The sequence below is a fragment of the Pseudorasbora parva genome, chromosome 10 (genome assembly GCF_024679245.1).
Source record: "Pseudorasbora parva isolate DD20220531a chromosome 10, ASM2467924v1, whole genome shotgun sequence".
Classification (NCBI taxonomy): domain Eukaryota; kingdom Metazoa; phylum Chordata; class Actinopteri; order Cypriniformes; family Gobionidae; genus Pseudorasbora; species Pseudorasbora parva.
Window position 1 is genome coordinate 9,106,103 of NC_090181.1, and position 20,301 is coordinate 9,126,403.

At 36.5% G+C, this 20,301-nt stretch overlaps 2 protein-coding genes across 3 annotated transcripts; both read left to right on the forward strand.

The window, feature by feature from the left end:
• The first annotated feature begins 10,327 nt into the window (after positions 1-10,327).
• Positions 10,328-14,267, forward strand: nenf (neudesin neurotrophic factor). The gene is made up of 4 exons (XM_067454504.1): positions 10,328-10,809; positions 10,937-10,997; positions 12,573-12,676; positions 12,762-14,267. Exons 1-4 carry the CDS (start codon positions 10,675-10,677, stop codon positions 12,936-12,938), a joined length of 477 nt encoding a protein of 158 aa, XP_067310605.1. The 5' UTR covers positions 10,328-10,674; the 3' UTR covers positions 12,939-14,267.
• A 1,328-nt stretch (positions 14,268-15,595) lies between these two features.
• On the forward strand, positions 15,596-20,027 carry tagapa (T cell activation RhoGTPase activating protein a). 2 transcript variants are annotated; one of them, XM_067454505.1, is made up of 10 exons: positions 15,596-15,728; positions 16,028-16,101; positions 16,243-16,296; positions 16,605-16,674; positions 16,848-17,011; positions 17,127-17,288; positions 17,401-17,510; positions 17,608-17,776; positions 18,002-18,110; positions 18,636-20,027. In XM_067454505.1, the coding sequence occupies exons 2-10, from the start codon at positions 16,075-16,077 to the stop codon at positions 19,688-19,690; spliced, it is 1,920 nt and encodes a 639-aa protein (XP_067310606.1). In that variant the 5' UTR covers positions 15,596-15,728; positions 16,028-16,074; the 3' UTR covers positions 19,691-20,027. The 2 variants fall into 2 exon arrangements, with proteins under 2 accessions (XP_067310606.1, XP_067310607.1); XM_067454506.1 differs by having other exon boundaries at positions 18,002-18,050.
• Positions 20,028-20,301: the final 274 nt, after the last annotated feature.

Consider the following 20,301-nt stretch of genomic DNA (forward strand, 5'->3'; position numbering starts at 1 on the left):
TGTTAAAAAGCTTTGAAAACCATGTATTCCCTATGGTGAATCTCTGTAATCAGGTGGGGTTAAAACAGCCACATAATATGCATATATTATGATAGATGTTCTCATACTGAACAACTTTGCCTCTATAACCAATACTGTCAATCAAATCTTTATTTAAATATTCACAATTATGTTAAAAACCTCGTTTTGCAAACTAGTCCTAGGTTTTTTGCCTGATCGGAACCAAACCACAGCAGTATGATTCTCTGCACTCTCCTGATCAATTCATATTTAGACTTTATAAAGTCATTATTATAATATTTAAAATCACATTTTGTCAGTTTATCACTTCATTTCACCTGATATCTCTCAAATTCATTCAGTGCTTAAAAGCCTTTCATGCAAAAGGTGTCAAATGCTTAAAAACCTTAAATGGCTTGAACCCCGCTAAATGCTGCTCGCAGCTTTAATTATTATTATTATTATTATTCTTCTGCCGTAAAAGCGATCGTGCAGACCAAACCGTAAATGCTAGAGACTTCAAACTTTGTCAACAGGTAGTCCAAAAATCGAGGAGAGGTTATCAAATTATGAGCCAGATTGGCCCATAGGTGGCGCTATAGCAACCAAACGCGCGAAAGGGCTCATAACTCCTAAACCGTTGCTCCTAAGGGTCAAGTGTCTTATATCATTGGAAAGCTGAGACCATGACGAACAAAACGTATATCTCCGATTTCATTTCCGTCATGAAAATTTGTCCGCCATTTTGAATTTTGTCGAAAATCTACTTTTGCGAACTAGTCCCTGGTTTTTTGACCAATCGGAACCAAACCAGTGCAGAAATGTTCTCTGGAGACTGAATATCAATATTCATTGAAAAAAAGTTGAAATTTCGATTCATGTTTGCTACAGGGCATTAAAATGGACGTTCAGGGCGGAGCCTATTTTACTAATAAGGCTATAACTCAAGAAGGAAATGAGATATCTTCACCAAACTTGGTACACATATTTATGGGCTCAGTCCTTGGTCACGATAAAAAGATCGCGACGATTGGCCACATGGTGGCGCTATAACATGAAAAAAACATTAAAAGGGGTATAACCACCTGACCATTAGTCTTATTGACTTGAAAATGGGAAAGCAGTGTCTTGGTCCAAGGCCCCATGTATGTCTATGAGAACATCGGCGTATCTCAAAAAACATGGCCGCTATCGGCCAATGAAGTTTGAGCACCTATAAGACAAGGTTAACGGAGGCTGATCGGAACAAAACTTGATGGGCATGTTTGACTCATGGCCTTAGAGGTCTGTAAGAATTTTTAAAGAAATCGGCCACTAGTTGGCGCTAAAGATTTGTATGTCTCCGTAATCACGTGGTGTGGCACCCATCCACAAAATATGCATATCATGTGATATATCTCCTCATATTGAACAACTTTGCCTCTAGAACCATTGCTGTCAGTCAAATCATTAATTCAATATTTGCAATTATGTTAAATACCTACTTTTGCGAACTAGTCCCTGGTTTTTTGCCCAATGTGAACCAAACCAGTGCCAAAATGTTCTCTGTAGTCTGGATATCAATATTCATTGAGAAAAAGTTGAAATTTCGATTTACGGTTGCTAAGGGGTGGAAAAAGAATGTTGTGGGCGGAGCCTATTTTACTAAAAAGGCTATAACTCAAGAAGGAAATGAGATATCTTCACCAAACTTGGAACACATGTGTATGGGCTCAATTATTGGTCTCTATAAAAAAAAATCGCGACGTTTGACCAGTTGGTGGCGCTATAATGTGAAAAAAACAACGACCGCTAGTCCGATTGACCTGAAAATTGATATGCAGTGTCTTGGCCCAAGTTACTATATAAGTCTATGAGGACATTGGTGTATCTCAAAAAACATGGCCGCCATCAGCCAATGAATTTTGAGCACCTATTAGATGGGGTTAACGGAGGTCGATCGGAACGAAACTCAGTGGGCATGTTTGACTCATGGTCCTAGAGGTCTGTAAGAATTTTGAAAGAAATCGGCCACTAGTTGGCGCTAACCCAAAAGGGAAGCTCAAAAATTCACGAAAATTGTTGGGTATATGTGGCATGACATGCTGATGAAGCATGCAAAGTTTTAAAGAGATCGGACTATAGGTGGCGCTATAACTGTTAAAAAGCTTTAAAAAACATGCATTTCCTATGGTAAATTGCCTATATTGGCTGTGAATTGACTTTTCCATCTATTATTTCAGTGTTTAAAATCTTGCTAAATAAAACTTAATGTCTTTAATGCCTCAGTGCCTAAACGCCCTTAAATGCTTGAACCCCGCTCAAATGCTGCTTGCAGCTTTAATTATTATTATTATTATTATTATTATTATTATTCTGCCGTAAAACTCATCGTGCAGACCAAACCGTAAATGCTAGAGACTTCAAACTTTGTCAATAGGTAGTCCAAAAATCTAGGAGAGGTTATCAAATTATGAGCCAGATTGGCCAATAGGTGGCGCTACAGCAACCAAAAACGCGAAATTGCTCATAACTCTTAAATCTTTCGTCCTAAGGGTCAAGTGTCTTATATCATTGGAAAGCTGAGACCTTGGCGAACAAAACGTATATCTCCGATTTCATTTCCGGTATGCAAATTTTTCCGCCATTTTGAATTTTGTCAAAAACCTACTTTTGCGAACTAGTCCCTGGTTTTTTGACATATCGGAACCAAACCAGTGCCAAAATGTTCTCTCTAGTCTGAATATCAATAATTATCAAAAAAAAGTTGACATTTTGACTCATGGACGAAAAGGGGCGTGGAAATGTACATTCAAGGCGGAGCCTATTTTACTAAAGAGGCTATAACTCAAGAAGGAAATGAGATATCTTCACCAAACTTGGTAGGCATGTGTATGGGCTCATTCTGAGGTCAGGATAAAAAAATTGTGAAGATTGACCACTTGGTGGCGCTATAATGTGGAAAAAACATGAAATTAGCTATAACCACGCGACCGCTAGTCCGATTGACCTGAAAATTGGTATGCAGTGTCTTCGCCCAAGCTACCATGTATGTGTATGAGGACATTGGTGTATCTCAAAAAACATGGCGGCCATAGACCAATGAATTTTGAGCACCTATTAGACAAGGTTAATGGAGGTTGATCGGAACGAAACTCAGTGGGCATGTTTGACTCATGGTCCTAGAGGTCTGTAAGAATTTTGAAAGAAATCGGCCACTAGTTGGCGCTAACGAGTTTTATGGCTCTGAAATCACGTGGTGTTGCACATATCCATGAAATATGCATATCATATCATAGATCTCCTCATGATGAACAACTTTGCCTCTAGAACCATTGCTGTCAATCAAATCATTAATTAAATTTTCGTAATTATGTTAAAAACCTACTTTTGCGAACTAGTCCCTGGTTTTTTACCCAATTGGAACCAAACCAGTCTAGGACAATTCTATAGACTCTCTAGGTCAATAATTATTGAAAAAAAGTTGAACTTTTGCATTTGTATGGCTATAACAGGGCCATTTAGAAAAGAGGCGTGGCAAAATACACTCAAAAGCCTATAAATCCTAAGGGGAAACTCAAAACTTCACGAAAATTATTGGGTATATGTGGCATAACATGTTGAAGACACATGCAAAGTTTTATGGAGATCGGAGTATAGGGGGCGCTATAAGTGTTAAAAAGCTTGGGAAACCAAGTATTCCCTATTGTGAATTGCCTGTATTGGCTGTAAATGGTTTTCCATCTTGTTAATCAGGTGGGGTTAAAACAGCCACATAATATGCATATATTATGATAGATCTTCTCATACTGAACAACTTTGCCTCTATAACCAATATTGTCAATCAAATATTTATTTAAATATTCACAATTATGTTAAAAACCTCGTTTTGCAAACTAGTCCTTGGTTTTTTTTGCCTGATCGGAACCAAACCACAGCAGTATGATTCTCTGGACTCTCCTGATCAATAGTTATCAAAAACATGTTGAACTTTACACTTTGGGGAGCTATAACAGGATCATTTGGAGAATAGGTGTGGTAAAACATGCTCAAAAGCATATTAATACTGAACGAAAACTTAAAACTTCACAAAAATAGGTGGGGTGTGTGTGTGTGTGTGTGTGTCTGTCTGTCTGTCTGTCTGTCTGTCTGTCTGTCTGTCTGTCTGTCTGTCATGCTAGCAAACAGCACTTCCAACATGCTACACATGCTAGCAGTGATTAGCTAAGTGTTAAATCAGGCAAAGAACATAGTAAGAACTCTATAAACATTATAGTGACCATCTGTGACAACTAACAACTGCCTAGCAACACCATAACAACCATCAAGAACAACCTAGCAACCACCTAGCAACATGTTTGTCATGTTAGCAAAGTAATTTTGTCATACTATTGATTAATATTGTTATATAATTCATATTTAGACTTTATAAAGTCACTACTATAATATTTAAAATCACATTTTGTCAGTTTTTCACTTCATTTCACCTGATATCTCTCAAATTCATTCAGTGCTTAAAAACCTTTCATGCAAAAGGCGTCAAATGCTTAAAGACCTTAAATTGCTTGAACCCCGCTAAATGCTGCTCGCAGCTTTAATTAGGGGTTCAAGCACGAAGTGCTGAACACCTATTGTATTTGTACTGATTTTTAGGGGTTCAAGCACGAAGTGCTGAACACCTATTGTATTTGTACTGATTTTTATTATTAGGGGTTCAAGCACGAAGTGCTGAACACCTATTGTATTTGTGCTGATTTTTTAGGGGTTCAAGCATGAAATGCTGAAACCCTATTGTAATTGTACTGATTTTTATTATTATTATTATTCTGCCGTAAAACTCATCGTGCAGACCAAACCGTAAGGGCTAGAGACTTGAAACTTGGCCAATAGGTAGTACAAAAATCGAGGAGAGGTTATCAAATTATGAGCCAGATTGGCCAATAGGTGGCGCTACAGCAACCAAAAACGCGAAATGGCTCATAACTCTCAAATCGTTCGTCCTAAGGGTCAAGTGTCTTATATCATTGGAAAGCTGAGACCTTGGCGAACAAAACGTATATCTCCGATTTCATTTCCGGTATGCAAATTTTTCCGCCATTTTGAATTTTGTCAAAAACCTACTTTTGCGAACTAGTCCCTGGTTTTTTGACATATCGGAACCAAACCAGTGCGAAAATGTTCTCTCTAGTCTGAATATCAATAATTATCAAAAAAAAGTTGAAATTTTGACTCATGGACGAAAAGGGGCGTGGAAATGTACATTTAAGGCGGAGCCTATTTTACTAAAGAGGCTATAACTCAAAAAGGAAATGAGATATCTTCACCAAACTTGGTATGCATGTGTATGGGCTCATTCTGAGGTCAGGATAAAAAAAGTGTAAAGATTGACCACTTGGTGGCGCTATAATGTGGAAAAAACATGAAATTAGCTATAACCACGCGACCGCTAGTCCGATTGACCTGAAAATTGGTATGCCGTGTCTTGGCCCAATCTACCATGTATGTGTATGAGGACATTGGTGTATCTCAAAAAACATGGCCGTCATAGACCAATGAATTTTGAGCACCTATTAGACAAGGTTAATGGAGGTTGATCAGAACGAAACTCAGTGGGCATGTTTGACTCATGGTCCTAGAGGTTTGTAAGAATTTTGAAAGAAATCGGCCACTAGTTGGCGCTAACGAGTTTTATGGCTCTGAAATCACGTGGTGTTGCACATATCCATGAAATATGCATATCATATGATAGATCTCCTCATGTTGAACAACTTTGCCTCTGGAACCATTGCTGTCAATCAAATCATTAATTAAATTTTCGTAATTATGTTAAAAACCTACTTTTGCGAACTAGTCCCTGGTTTTTTACCCAATTGGAACCAAACCAGTCTAGGACAATTCTATAGACTCTCTAGGTCAATAATTATTGAAAAAAAGTTGGAACTTTTGCATTTGGATGGCTATAACAGGGCCATTTAGAAAAACGGCATGGCAAAATACACTCAAAAGCCTATAAATCCTAAGGGAAAACTCAAAACTTCACGGAAATTATTGTGTATATGTGGCATAACATGTTGAAGACACATGCAAAGTTGTATGGAGATCGGAGTATAGGGGGCGCTATAAGTGTTAAAAAGCTTTGAAAACCATGTATTCCTATGGTGAATTGCCTGTATTGGCTGTAAATGGTATTTTCCATCTCTGTAATCAGGTGGGGTTAAAACAGCCACATAATATGCATATATTATGATAGATCTTCTCATAGTGAACAACTTTGCCTCTATAACCAATACTGTCAATCAAATCTTTATTTAAATATTCACAATTATGTTAAAAACCTCGTTTTGCAAACTAGTCCTTGGTTTTTCTTGCCTGATCGGAACCAAACCACAGCAGTATGATTCTCTGCACTCTCCTGATCAATTCATATTTAGACTTTATAAAGTCACTATTATAATATTTAAAATCACATTTTGTCAGTTTATCACTTCATTTCACCTGATATCTCTCAAATTCCTTCAGTGCTTAAAAGCCTTTCATGCAAAAGGTGTCAAATGCTTAAAGACCTTAAATGGCTTGAACCCCGCTAAATGCTGCTCGCAGCTTTAATTATTATTATTATTATTATTCTCCGCTAAAACGCATCGTGCAGACCAAACCGTAAAGCGTGGAACTTTGAAACTTTACCCGAAGGTAGTCCTCAATTTGGGGAGAACCTCAGAAAGTATGACCCCGATTGGCCAATAGGTGGCGCTACAGCGACCAAAAGCGCGAAATGGGTCATAACTCCTAAACCCTTTGGTCCACAATCAAGTGTCTTATATCATTGGAAAGCTGAGTCCTTGGTGAACAAAACGTATATCTCCGATTTCATTTCCGTCATGAAAATTTTTCCGCCATTTTGAATTTTGTCGAAAAACTACTTTTACGAACTAGTCCCTGGTTTTTTGACCGATTGAAACCAAACCAGTGGCAAAATGTTCTCTGTAGTCTGAATATCAATATTCATTGAGAAAAAGTTGAAATTTCGATTCACGGTTGCTAAGGGGTGGAAAAAGAATGTTGTGGGCGGAGCCTATTTTACTAAAAAGGCTATAACTCAAGAAGGAAATGAGCTATCTTCACCAAACTTGGTAAACATGTGTATGGGCTCATTCTTTGGTCTCAATAAAAAAATCGCGACGATTGACCACTTGGTGGCGCTATAATGTTAAAAAAACATGAAAAGGGCTATAACCACGTGACCACTAGTCCGATTGACTTGAAAATTGGTAGGCAGTGTCTTGGTCCAAGGCACCATGTATGTCTATGAGGACATTGGTGTATCTAAAAAAACATGGCCGCCATCGGCCAATGAAGTTTGAGCACCTATTAGATGGGGTTAACAGAGGTCGATCGGAACGAAACTCGGTGGGCATGTTTGACTCATGGTCCTAGAGGTCTGTAAGAATTTTGAAAGAAATCGGCCACTAGTTGGCGCTAACTCAAAAGGGAAGCTCAAAAATTCACGAAAATTGTTGGGTATATGTGGCATGACATGCTGATGAAGCATGCAAAGTTTTAAAGAGATCGGACTATAGGTGGCGCTATAACTGTTAAAAAGCTATAAGAACCATGCATTTCCTATGTTAAATTGCCTATATTGACTGTAAATGGACTTTTCCATCTATTATTTTAGTGTTTAAAATCTTGCTAAATAAAACTTAATGACTTTAATGCCTATGTGCTTAAAAGGCCTTAAAGGCTTGAACCCCGCTAAATGCTGCTTGCAGCTTTAATTATTTTTATTATTTTTATTTATTCTTTATTTGACAGGGACAATGGACAATAAAATATTACCCCAGAATTAGCTACACAGCTAAATTTCATCTGTTGTCCCTGGGCAGGAGCACACCAAATCATCAAAAACATAACATACAGATTGAATGTCAAAGTTTACATGCAATACAAAAACATGTTAAAAATCGGTTAACTTGTATAGTTAGTGATCACAAACATGAGTTGACTTTAAAAATCTTTTCAAATGCAATTTAAATAGGACACAGGTAGTACATTGTCTAATATTAGTTGGTAAACTATTCCAGTCACTTACAGCCTTTACAGAAAAGGCTGATCGACCAAAATCTGTCTTCCTAAAAGGCACATCACAATCACCTCTTAACGAGGCTCGTTTCTGTCTTATACTGTCATTGCGCAAGGTAACAAACATCTTTAGAGGTGGAGGTTTATTGTTATTCACAATTTTATACATTAAACTACAATTGTGAAATGTTACAAAATTATTAAAGGTAAAAAGATTATGTTTTTGAATGATAAGACAATGATGATATCTGTCAGGTTTCTTAGCAAACACTTTTATAGCCCGTTTATATAAACTGTAAAGGTCTTAGGGTAGATTTCCCTGCTTGTGATGAAGTAATGCAGTAGGAGAAATTAGGAAAAATTAAAGAATGCAAAAAGGTTCTTGCAGCTTCTACTGAAAGTTGACTCCGTATAAATTTAAAATTTCTAAGTTGGGGTGAGACTGTACTGACAATCTTTTTTTACATGTTTTTCGAATGTTAAGTGAGTGTCTAAAATAACACCAAGATATTTAAAATTCGATACAATTTGTAATCTTTTGCCGTTTACTAATATATCCGGTATGACCTCCTCCCTCTTTCTAATCTTAAAGTACATGCAAGCACTTTTCTGAACATTTCTGAATTATGAATGTATAAAAATAAATGATGACAATACAAAATTACAGCTTTTAATAAAAAAATAAAAAAAAATCTAAATTACAGGGATAGCTGTATCATCCAAATACAATTACGAATTCAGCATATGGTTTCAATTAAAGGGATAGATATATGACTTTCTTCTTTCAGAAAAATCATTTGTTTTACACATTTTACCATTCTAAAGGCCTGTATCCGTAGGCTGTTAATTGGATAAAAAAATAAATAAATACAGTTTTTAAAAAAAATACAGTTGAACTGAGGTCTATGGATGTGTACTATATTGGCTGCATCCAAAATAGCATACTCTCTTGAGTAGGTACTTATTTTGAATAAATAATTCTAGTTCCAGTAAAAAAATAAATTAAAAAAAAATGTTATGCCCTTCCCTTGATAACTCTCAGTTTTGTCGGCAATGTACTCCATTGCTTATGTTGCACGAGTACCTTTGGTGGAACATTTGCAATGGGCTGAATTGGAACATCCAAAGCCCTTGATCACTTGGATTCCACTGTGGAGTTGATTTATTCAACCTACATTCTCCCCCCTTAGGAGTTTGTTTAATTCTGTGTACATAGTGTATTTGGGTTGTTTTAAAGTGGATTAAAAAAAAAAAAAAAATATATATATATATATATATATATATATATATATATATATATATATATATATCATAGAGTTGTTTGTGGTGAGGGAAAGTTAAATGTGATTTGCGGTGACGTCACAATCATGTTGAATTGTGGTATATGTGTGTCAAAGCGAAGTGAAACCTATGAGTGGAACACAGCCCGGTGTCATGACACCTGCAGTACATTTGCCATGTTGCCCTTATGACGTGACCTACCAGCATCAATTGCACTGCTTCACTGCCATTTACAAATCCTCTCCTGTGGCCTCATGGGTTAGTAAAGTGTCAATCGAATGCACACAGGTCATCCAGGTACTTTTATGAGTACTGTGAATTCAGACCATAGACAGTAAAAAATATCTTCTCTCATTCTATATTTATTCAGAATCAAACTGTTAAAATGTTCTCTTTATCAAACTTTTATTTGTAAATGCATGATCAACAATGGCCTATAAAAACCCAAGGATAGCAAATGCTAGTAATATATTGACAGTAGAAAATATGTCAGTTGCACAGATTTGTAAAGCTTTATCAGTTTTAATGATTTGGACATTCAGTTACCAGTATTTCATATTTCCATATACTAAGCTCTATTAAAATGTTAAATATAAATATATATAAATAGAAATATTATGACTAGTGAGCCTTTAATATATATATATATATATATATATATATATATATATATATATATATATATATATATATATATATATATATATATATATATGGGCTTTTAAAAAATAATTATTCTAAATGAACAAATTCATTACATTTGTGCATTTTTCTGGATAATAGGCTACAGACCGTAAAGAATAATACTCGTCCCTACTTTAGGCTTCAGAAACGTTCTTCAGAAAACTATGGCTGACGTCACGGACAGTACGTCCATATTTTTTCACAGTCTATGGATAATATGGATAATACCCATGATCTTTTGAGAATTCACTTGTTTAAAACATTGAGGAACGTCAAAGAGGAGTTTCATTGGTGGGCGTCACTTCCGGTTCATCTCACGTGAATGGAGAAGAAACTCGCGGCTAGTGGAAGTTTAGAAAGTTCCCAAAGCAGAAGTTGGTGTTTCATACGAAATGCAAATCATTGTCAGGCCACTATATCCAGCATCCCAAACAGCGATATATTAAAATGTTAAATGTCCTAAAGCACCAATTACAAGATCTCGTTCTGTTCCGAAACAAATGGAACATTTCCACCTCTGATTGTGAAACTGATCTGAGATCAGCATCTGAAAGGCTGAATGGAACACAGACAGACGGACGGACACTCCCATGACAACAAGGAAACTGTTGCCGCAGACCCGGTTCTTACACACCAACACGATAGTCCACAATGTTTTATGTCCGTAGTGTTGTATTATACGCATTACTATGTGTTTGTTCCACAAATGATAGTAAAATAAAAAACGCATCGAAACCGGTGCGAGTGTTCACCGAGGAGGAGTTGCAAAGATACGATGGGAGCGAGGTATGTTCCGTGCCACAAAAACACTGCTAGTTTTATACATTTCGAAAATATGTTCTAATTTGATTATTTTATTGAATGCAAATTGCATCTGCTGACAAGTTTTAAAAGCCCCCCGCCCCCTTTACAGGATGGACAACCAATTTACATGGCCATTAAAGGAGTAGTATTTGACGTCACCACTGGAAAAGGTCAGACGTTGTATACAACTTCACCTACTCCAACCTTTTGTGTGCTGGTGGTTTCTAACTCATAAACATTTCTTAGAGGAAGTAGATATATCAGTTCGAGCGATCAGTGTTTAACAGACATCTGCTTTGTTCCCTTTTTTCATTGTGTGTGTGTACAGATTTGGCTATACTTGTGAGGGCCAAATGTCCTCTAAAATACTGAAATATTATGACTAGTGAGCCTTTACTATAGTTAAAAAGGCCTATAAGTCAGCCAGTTTTTCATTTTAATCTTGCTTCTCACATGTTTCATTGAGGGTTGTGTTTAGACAGGGCTTGTGTTAAGGAAATATCATTAACATGATATAAAATCAATGGAAGTCTATGCTGTCCTCACTGATACAGTATAACAAACGTGTGTATTAGCATTAAGCAGTGTATTGGAAACCACAGGCAGGCCTATTTGCATTTGCTGGATCAAGTTTACAACAGTCCCTAGAAAAAAAACAGGGATTCCCAGGGCTGGATTTTAGCATTGTTCCAGGGATCAAGGGAATTTCTATAGTGAATTAAAGTTAAAGTCTATTTGAATTTGCTGGATCAAGTTTAAAACAGTCCCTAGAAAGAAAGAAAAACAGGAATTCCAAGGGCTGCAAAGTTCCAGGGATCGTGGGAATTTCTATAGTGAATTAAAGTCACCATGATGAAAACTGACAAATGTAGTTTTTGTTTTTGTAATGTAATACTGCAATATTTATTAGAAAATAAATTTAAAAAAAGCTTAATTTGTGTACATTTAAAAAAAAAAAAATCATGTAACCTCGTTGTCTTTAATCAAAATAACTTTTCTTCTTTGATGACATTTACCGGCTCGAGGGCGGGACATGTCAATCACATGAGATCACAGCAATAGCAAACCGCAACATTCCAACCATCCAATCATTTCTCAATGGACAAAATCAAGTCCTACCCTACATTTTTTCTTGTTCGAGAAGCGGTTTCACTCAAATATACGAATAAAACATTTTAAAACATAATTGCGAGTTTATATCTTGCAATTTTGACTTTAAAACTCGCAATTCTGACTTTTTATCTTACAATTGCGAGTTTATATTGACTTTATAACTCGAAATTCTACATTTTACTTTGCAATTCTTTCTTTATTTTTCAAAATGGTGAGATATAAACTTGCAATTGCAAATTATAAAGTCCAATTCTGAGGGAAAAAAAGACTTTCAATTGCAATTTTGACTTTATAACACCAATTGGGACTTTACATCTTTCAATTCTGAGATAAAAAGTCAGAATTGTGATAATGTGTAATGTTGCAATTGCCTGAAAAAAAGTCAAAATAGTTTTTTTTATTCTGTGGCTGAAACAAGCTTCCATAGATGTACGTCACAATAGACTATCGCAATGCACGTTTTATGCCGACTTTTTATAATTATGTTTAGTTCTAAACTATTTCATCAGCTAGAAATTGTATTTTGTCATAGCAATCCATAATATATAGAGTTGTCAAGAATCTCTAGAAAAGTCAGGGGAATTCCTTGGTCAGAAAGTGTGGAAACCCTGTTTTGTTTGTTTAATTTCTAGATTTTTACAGAAAAGGGGCATCTTATAATGCACTTGTGGGCAAAGACTCAACCAGAGCCGTGGCCAAAATGTCCCTCGACCCAGCAGATCTCACACATGACACTGTAAGTTGGGTATTTTATAAAGATCACAACTTTGCAAAGAAAAAAATTGACAAACAAATTGACTCTTTTGGTTCCTATTTGATAGACGGGCCTCACTGAGAATCAACTTCAGTCCCTCGAGCAGATATTCAAAGACACATACAAAGCAAAGTACCCTATCGTGGGATACACCAGCAGAAGCGTTCTCAATGAGGATGGTAGCCCCAATGAAGACTTCAAGCCTGAAGACCAACCTAATTTCAACATTAAAGATGAATTTTGACACTGAGACAGCCTGTAAAGATAACTATCTTATAATAAAGCTATCCAACAATCTAATCAAAAATCTGAATAATAGTTGTTTGTGACCCTTGTACAGTACTCTAAGTGGGCATGTGTAAATTTGAGGTTGTCTGGTGGTCTTTCAGCCCACAGCCTAGAAAACATTATGATGCATAATATCCCACGTGGGTTTTTCCCTGGTGGGCTGCTTTGAAGGTCATTCAAATGAGGACACCTACAGGTGTGATAAAAAAAAAAAAAAACGAAAAAAAGAAATAGGTGTGACGTTTGGCCTTTTTACATATATTAAATGAAGCTAGAGAATGATTTGAACTGTTAACGTTGTGTAAAATGTATTGATTATTGTAAACCTGCATTAAATCACTTGTTTTCTCTCACTGTACCCGAGGGGAAAGTTTGGTGATTCACGCTTCATGTAGAAATTGAAATTGCTTTGTGGTGAGGGGTTTCATTTGACAAATTAAGAAGTTAAGCATTAATGTTATCATTCCACGACAACATTTTTACTCAAACGCCATCTCAGTCATAATTATAGTGTTTGTGTCTAATCTGTGTGAAATGCCCTCGATGACCAGAAATGTTTCACACTGAAATGAGTGAGAGTTGTTTGTTACTTCTGCTTGTTGTCCTGTCATATTAGTGTCATCTGGGATATTTTAAGTCTGAATGGAATGTAATAAGTTATTTATAAACCCACAGACAGGTGTCATCTGGTCTCAAAAGAGTGTGATGTGAGTTTTTTGGGACACAGCTGTTCAACATGTAGAAGAGACCGGGGCTAGTTGTCACAAAAGCTAACACTCAGCAAGAATCTGAAAAAAGGTCCAGTTGTACAAATAACTGTTTGATTATACTACTGTTAAAATATTTCAGATTATAGTAAGATGTTTTAATGTTTTTGAAAGAAGATCCTTATGCTCACCAAGGCTGCATTTATTTGATAAAAAATACAGTAAAAATGTAATACTGTGGAATATTATTACAATTTAATACACCTGTTTCTCCAGTCTTTATTGTCTCATGGTCCTTCACATATCATTCTAGTATGCTGATTTACTGTTCCAGAAAAAAATGTATGATTATCAATGTGCTGCTGAATATTATTTTATGGTAATTGTGATGCATTTTTTCAAGATTCTTTGATGAACAAAAAATAGAAAAAACAGCATTTATTTGAAATAAAAATCTTATGTAACATATGCTTACTGTCACTTTTGATTGATTCAATGTAATCTTTCTGAATAAAAGTACTAAGTTCTAGTTTTACTGACCCCAAACTTTATGAATTCTGTTTTCCAAACTAATATTCGTTAGGCCAAATGTTTATTTTTTATTTGATTTTATCGAGAACTCTATTCTCCAAACTAAAATTTACTACGCCTAATGTTTTATTTTATTTTTAAATCAAAATAATTGTATGATGCATATTTCTTCTACTGTTTGAATTCCGCTGGAAAGCCATTAAAAAACTATTATTTTAATGGAAATTCACAGAAATTATGTTGTCACAAAAATGCCAAAGTATGGTAAATAAACTATAAAGGTCAAAATAAAAAATATTTTGACTGTAAAAAAAATCTAACTGAAATCTGCTGCCCAATTCTCCCAAGTAAAGAAAGTTCAAACTTGAGATATTAAGAAGGCTCGCTAGTACAGTTTTTAACTCCCCTGCATGCTTAACTTTCCAAAACATCAATAGGCTCCTGATGAGAAGACAGTGACCTGATTTCTATGGAGTCTGTAAGCAGTAGGAGGGAATATGCCAAAAGGCATTCGGTCAAATGCAGTTCTTTTATTTTCACGATGAATTTAGCCTTGATACATCTCGCTTAAAAACATGGGGGCTGGATGGTTTCATGAACAGGAGTGAGTCAGTTAGCAAACACTGTCAGATTCGGAGTCTCAAAATGATGTTTTTTGCTTCTTTTAAAAAATCCCGGGGTATCATTACCATTTACAGCCAAAATAATGAATCATTGTAAAAGTGCCTTTACTGTAAACACTGGCCAGGCTGAATTAATATCCTATTTACCAGAAAAACCTTCAGAAAGGATATAAATTACTAAGAAACTGCCATGCATTTTATATTAGATAGTGTTATAGACAGATGCAGTGTATCACCCCAAAAAAAATGCTAGGTTAAAAACAACCCAAGTTCAAATCATTCAGGTTATATTAAGCAAACATTTAACCCAACCTCTGGGTTACAACAACACATTCACTGGGTCAAAACAACCTGTGTTTGTTCATTTTCAACCCAACTTGGGTTGTTTTTTAACCCAACATTTTTAGAATATATGCTTGGTATGTTACATAATAACTGATGGCTAAAGATATTAAATTCAGATTAGACTTTATCCCCATGTTTGTATAATTCAAATGCAGAATGATACATGATATGCATGCTCTTGAACCTTCTGGCCATGTAACTTGATATGTACTTCCTCTTGTTCTCTGTTACCCACGTGTTACCATTTACATCGTGCTCACATGAGTGACGTATGCCACACTTTCCACGCTCGGTCACAACAACTTGCCATTTGTAACTAAAGAGGTGTTGATGGTGGGAGCCCATGATGCTGCTTCCTGTCTCCATTGCACAGAATTTCCCCTTTGCCCGCCCACTTGTATTTTGTGCTGTGCAGTGGGCTGTTTCAGTTCAGTCAGTCTGAGTCTCTTGGTAGTGTCTGTTCTGCTCCGGAGTAAATGTAGCTTACTGCTTTCTCCAGCCACCCACAACATTTGACCTCTGTTTTTATTTTTTATAGTGGTGAGTAACATTTATTTACACGTACTGTTTTTATTATAGTAGTGTGTTATTACTTATATATTTGTTCTATGTTTTGGAGCTGTTAGCTAAACAGATAAATATGCATACATTATTTATTATAATTAATATGGCCACTTGATGTTTTGCTAATAATTTTCATGTGTACAAGACTAAAACTGAACTTATTTCATATTTTTTATTTATTAAATGTATTATTTGGATCATGCACTTTGGGTGCTGATTTGGGGTTTGATTACATGATGCACTCTGTATTAATTTAAACCCTTTTCACGGATCAGGTAATCTGACCAGGAGGACGGATTGGTCATCACAACCCAGCAAACCTATGAAGGTGCTGAGTGGTCACGCCGTGGTAAGTTATCACCTTCGCCCATAGTTTCACACACCTATTGTCCCTTAATGTCATCATGGAAACTGATTAGTACATATTTAAATTGACTGACATCCCTAAATCTCATTGAAAGTATAAACATCTTTTGTTTTTTCTTTTCAGCCTAAATCGTTGACTCAAAACAGCATGGACCTATTCATCATTCCAGCCACAGCTGTAAGTATATTGATCCTAAGATCTTACACATACAGCACTTCTTATCACCTTCTGATTGATAGATTAGTGCAATTAGGGAGTCTTTAAAGGCTGAGCATTGAGAACAAAGCCTAAAATGGGATGTTATAAAGTCCTGAACTTACATCTCAATATGTCTTACCAACACATAGTTTAAATGTGGTTTACAAAGCCTGCTTATTTAAGCTCTTTTTGCACCACTGCCAAATTCCCCAATTTCCATTTTTATCTCTGGGTCTCACTCTGTAGTGCATTGCTTCATCAGACTGATTGCTTTTGTTTTCTTTTAGGTTCCAATGAATACAGGACTTTCCCTTAGTCAGCAGACTTGTGCCCATCTGACCAGCATCTCTCACACTGGTACGTTTAGAGTCTCACTTCTGTTCTTTTAAATGTCATCGCTCTTTGATATGTTGTCTTGGACTTTTTGATGTGGAAAAAACAACCTTTCATAGTTATTACAGTTTACTATAAATTAGAACATACTAGTGGAATATAGTGATGTTTACGGTTTCTTTATTGATATTCAACAGGAAACTTGAACATCAATCAAAGGCGTTGGAGGAGCATGTTTCGACGAGTACAGAAAAGGAACATGGAGTCCCATGATGCAAGTGCGCATCCCAAAAACAAGCTGTTTGGGCGAGCCTTGTCGGATATCTGTCAAAAAGATGGGTGTCCTCCCAAACCAATTATGGTGAGAATTTTCAGAATGATCAATAGTACTTCACTGCAAAACAAACATGTGTAGTATTTTATGCATGTGATTTTAGTCTATCAAATGTCTAAATTTAGCTCAATTTGCTTGGTAGGATATCCTTACATTGCTACTGAGAGACGGTCTGCGCACCGAGGGGGTGTTTAGGAAGGCATGCAACGCCAGAGTGATGAAAGATATCAAGGCAAAGCTCAACGATGGGATTGAAGTGGATCTGAAAGAGCAGTCGCCCTATTTGCTTGCTGATCTTATCAAGGTATGGGATGACCTTAGGAAACATGATTTGATTTGAGTGATTAACAGTATTGAAGTCTAAAAGATGCATATTTGATCATTAATTATTGGTTTTATGTGTTTTCGATTTGCAGGATTTTCTTAGACATCTGCCTGGCAGTTTGCTAATGGTGGAGAAGGCCAAATCCTGGATGACTGCAATGGAAAAGGAAGATGACGTTCAGAAGTGTGCTGAAATCAAAATGTAAGTTATCTTATGAAACAAAAGGGTTAAAATAAAAAGTGTTTAGTGTAAATGAACTGTAAATGTGACCAGGTTTTTTATTTTATTTTGTCTTTAGGGTGATCAACACACTTCCTGAGCCAAATATTCAGCTCTTGAAGCACTTGATTGTTCTGCTTTACCTCATAAGTGAGAACGCAGAAGAAAACAAGATGGTTCCCAGCAATCTAGCTACATGTGTTTCCCCCAATCTGCTCCAAACAGACAACATGGAAAAGATGGGAGAGGTGAGTGTATACTCAGTTCTGAAAGTTCTCACATGATGTGGTCAGGAGCCAGAAAATAGCAGAATGAGTAAAACTGAAACTCAAGAGAGCAAGAAGAGATCAAACTAGTTTCATATCCAAACTTATCTTGACCTATTTTCATGGGATTTCAAAATTCATGTGATGACTTTATTGTTGTTTAAGTGGCCTTTGTTTAATCCTCATGCCACTCTGGGTTTCTTGCAGGTGACAAAGCTGACTGAGTTTCTCATTAACAACTGCAGTAAAATATTTGGTGAGGATGCACTGACACTTTTTGGAGATTCTGATGAAGATGAACTCAGCGATAACCAAGGTAGCTTCTTTAACATGCTGTCCTTTAGAACGCAGTCGATTTTATATCAGTGGACATCAACTGTCTCAACTGAAAATTATTTATGGAAAAAGAAAAACAGCAAGAATATTGAGCTATACAATTAATGGGACAGTATAGCTCAGATGATTTGACCCTGAAAGTTAGAACGTTAATAGTCTTAACTAAGATTTCTTCTGAAACCCTTGAAAAAAGGATGCAGGAGACTTAAGCTAAATTGTTCTTATCTATGGGTTCATAAAGTGTTTTTTGCCAATTTGCCAGTCAATATGCAGTTGTAGACATCATTTGACCAATGAGAATTTAAGAGGAGATCTGGTTGTACCTTCAGAAATCCAATTGGCGTCCAAGTGCAACTTGACTCAAAACATCTTACCAATTCCTATCTGTTTAGGCAACCTTTACATATTAGTTGGCAAAGCCAATGTAGACAAAAGGCTAGATATGATCTTATAGTACTTAACGTTCTGATAATTAATATGTATTTGTACTTGATTTCTCCTTTAGACTCTTATTCTTCGCACCATCATGACTCTGCGTATGACAGTAATGACACTGATGCAGACAAGGGTAGTTTTTCAGACATGGACTCTATCAAATCCGGCGTTGAAGAGGAAGCCCAAAAACATTCCAGCACCGTGGAACCTTGGACTACAAAATTGCTGACCCGCAGACGCTCTGAACCAGCGATCGTCTTCAGCAAGGGAGTTCAGCACCTTGTCCTCTCTAGGAGCCAGACAGAAATGGACTTTCATGACAAACAATTAACAAAACAAATCTCAGATGACTGTATTGTGTTTAGAGCCGGTAACAGCTTGGGGAAAAGCTGTTTGGCACATAAAACTGGGGCTAGGACAACCTCTAAAGACTCCTCGTATTGTTCTTCAAGTTCACTTGAGAGTTGTTTCTCCAGCACTTCAGAGAGCTCAATCCATAATAGCTCACCTATAATGCCTTCATGCAATCAAAGAAAGGCCCTTCTACGCAAACACTCGTTCCCCACCCGCCAATCGGCACCTGCACCGAATCGTTCGGAGACTCCCAAAAGACGCTCACAATCGATGAAGAGCGCACACGTCAGAAGCAGGACTGTCTTCGGGCGGAGCGGCTCCACCAAGCAGGCCATCGAGAGAGCTCTACGCCACAGCCAGACCCTACCTGAGGTACTGAATCCTCAACCGGAGCCGAGGCGCTTGTCTAGCGAGGAGGTTTTCCAGCAGGTGGACAGTAGGATACCAAGCAATCCTCCCAGTTATCAGCAAGCGGTTGAGCACAATTCCCACGTAGCTCTCTCGAGCCGTAACTCACTGACTGTTCATGATGCCAGATGTCTATCACAGAAAACATGCAGCTGCTCCAGATCCTCAAGCGAAGAAACATTGGATTTATCTTCTGGGAATGAACGTTTTGATATCCACAACAGAGACATTGAAGGGGCATGTTGTGATATTATGTGTGGATCCTCCTCAGAATTGAGACAGAGGAGCACATCTGATTCTGTGTATGAAGCATCACTACCGGAGTGGTGCAATCAGGAACACCTCAGAGAGACATATGTCTGACGACTCTTTTTTTTTCTTGTTGTTGCTTTTTCGCTGGTGGAAGAATGTCTTTTGCATATGACCTCATAATGAGGTACAATAAAGTGCAATTAAAACATTGATTTGCACTGAACATGTTGAATTTTGGTTCGTGGTCTTTTTTATCCAAAGTATTTTGATTTTTTCAGCTTCCCAAAAAATTGTGAGAAATTTTTTTTTTACTGAAAGGCACTTTGAGGAATTTTCACTACACAGGTATATAAGTTTTTTTGCAATGTTTGCAGAACTTAAAAGCAATGTAAACCATATGTATGTCTTCTTGTGAAATAAATACATGAAATAAAACTACAGTCATGTTGCTCTTTGTTTTTTTCTTTCAAACAATGGTTCAAATCAGCTTGGCCTGTAAGCTACTGTTAACTAAAGATAACACACAAACAATTCATTTTAATTTAATTTCTTTAAATAAAATTAACTGTAATAAAATATAAAATAAATAATAAATCACAATAGCCCCCAATGGGTATTTGGACATGTATAAATGTCATTGAATTAGATTGGCAAACTTTTGCAAACTCATACCCCATCTAGTGGTATAATCTTGGTAGCCATTAAAATAATGTTTTTTTTTT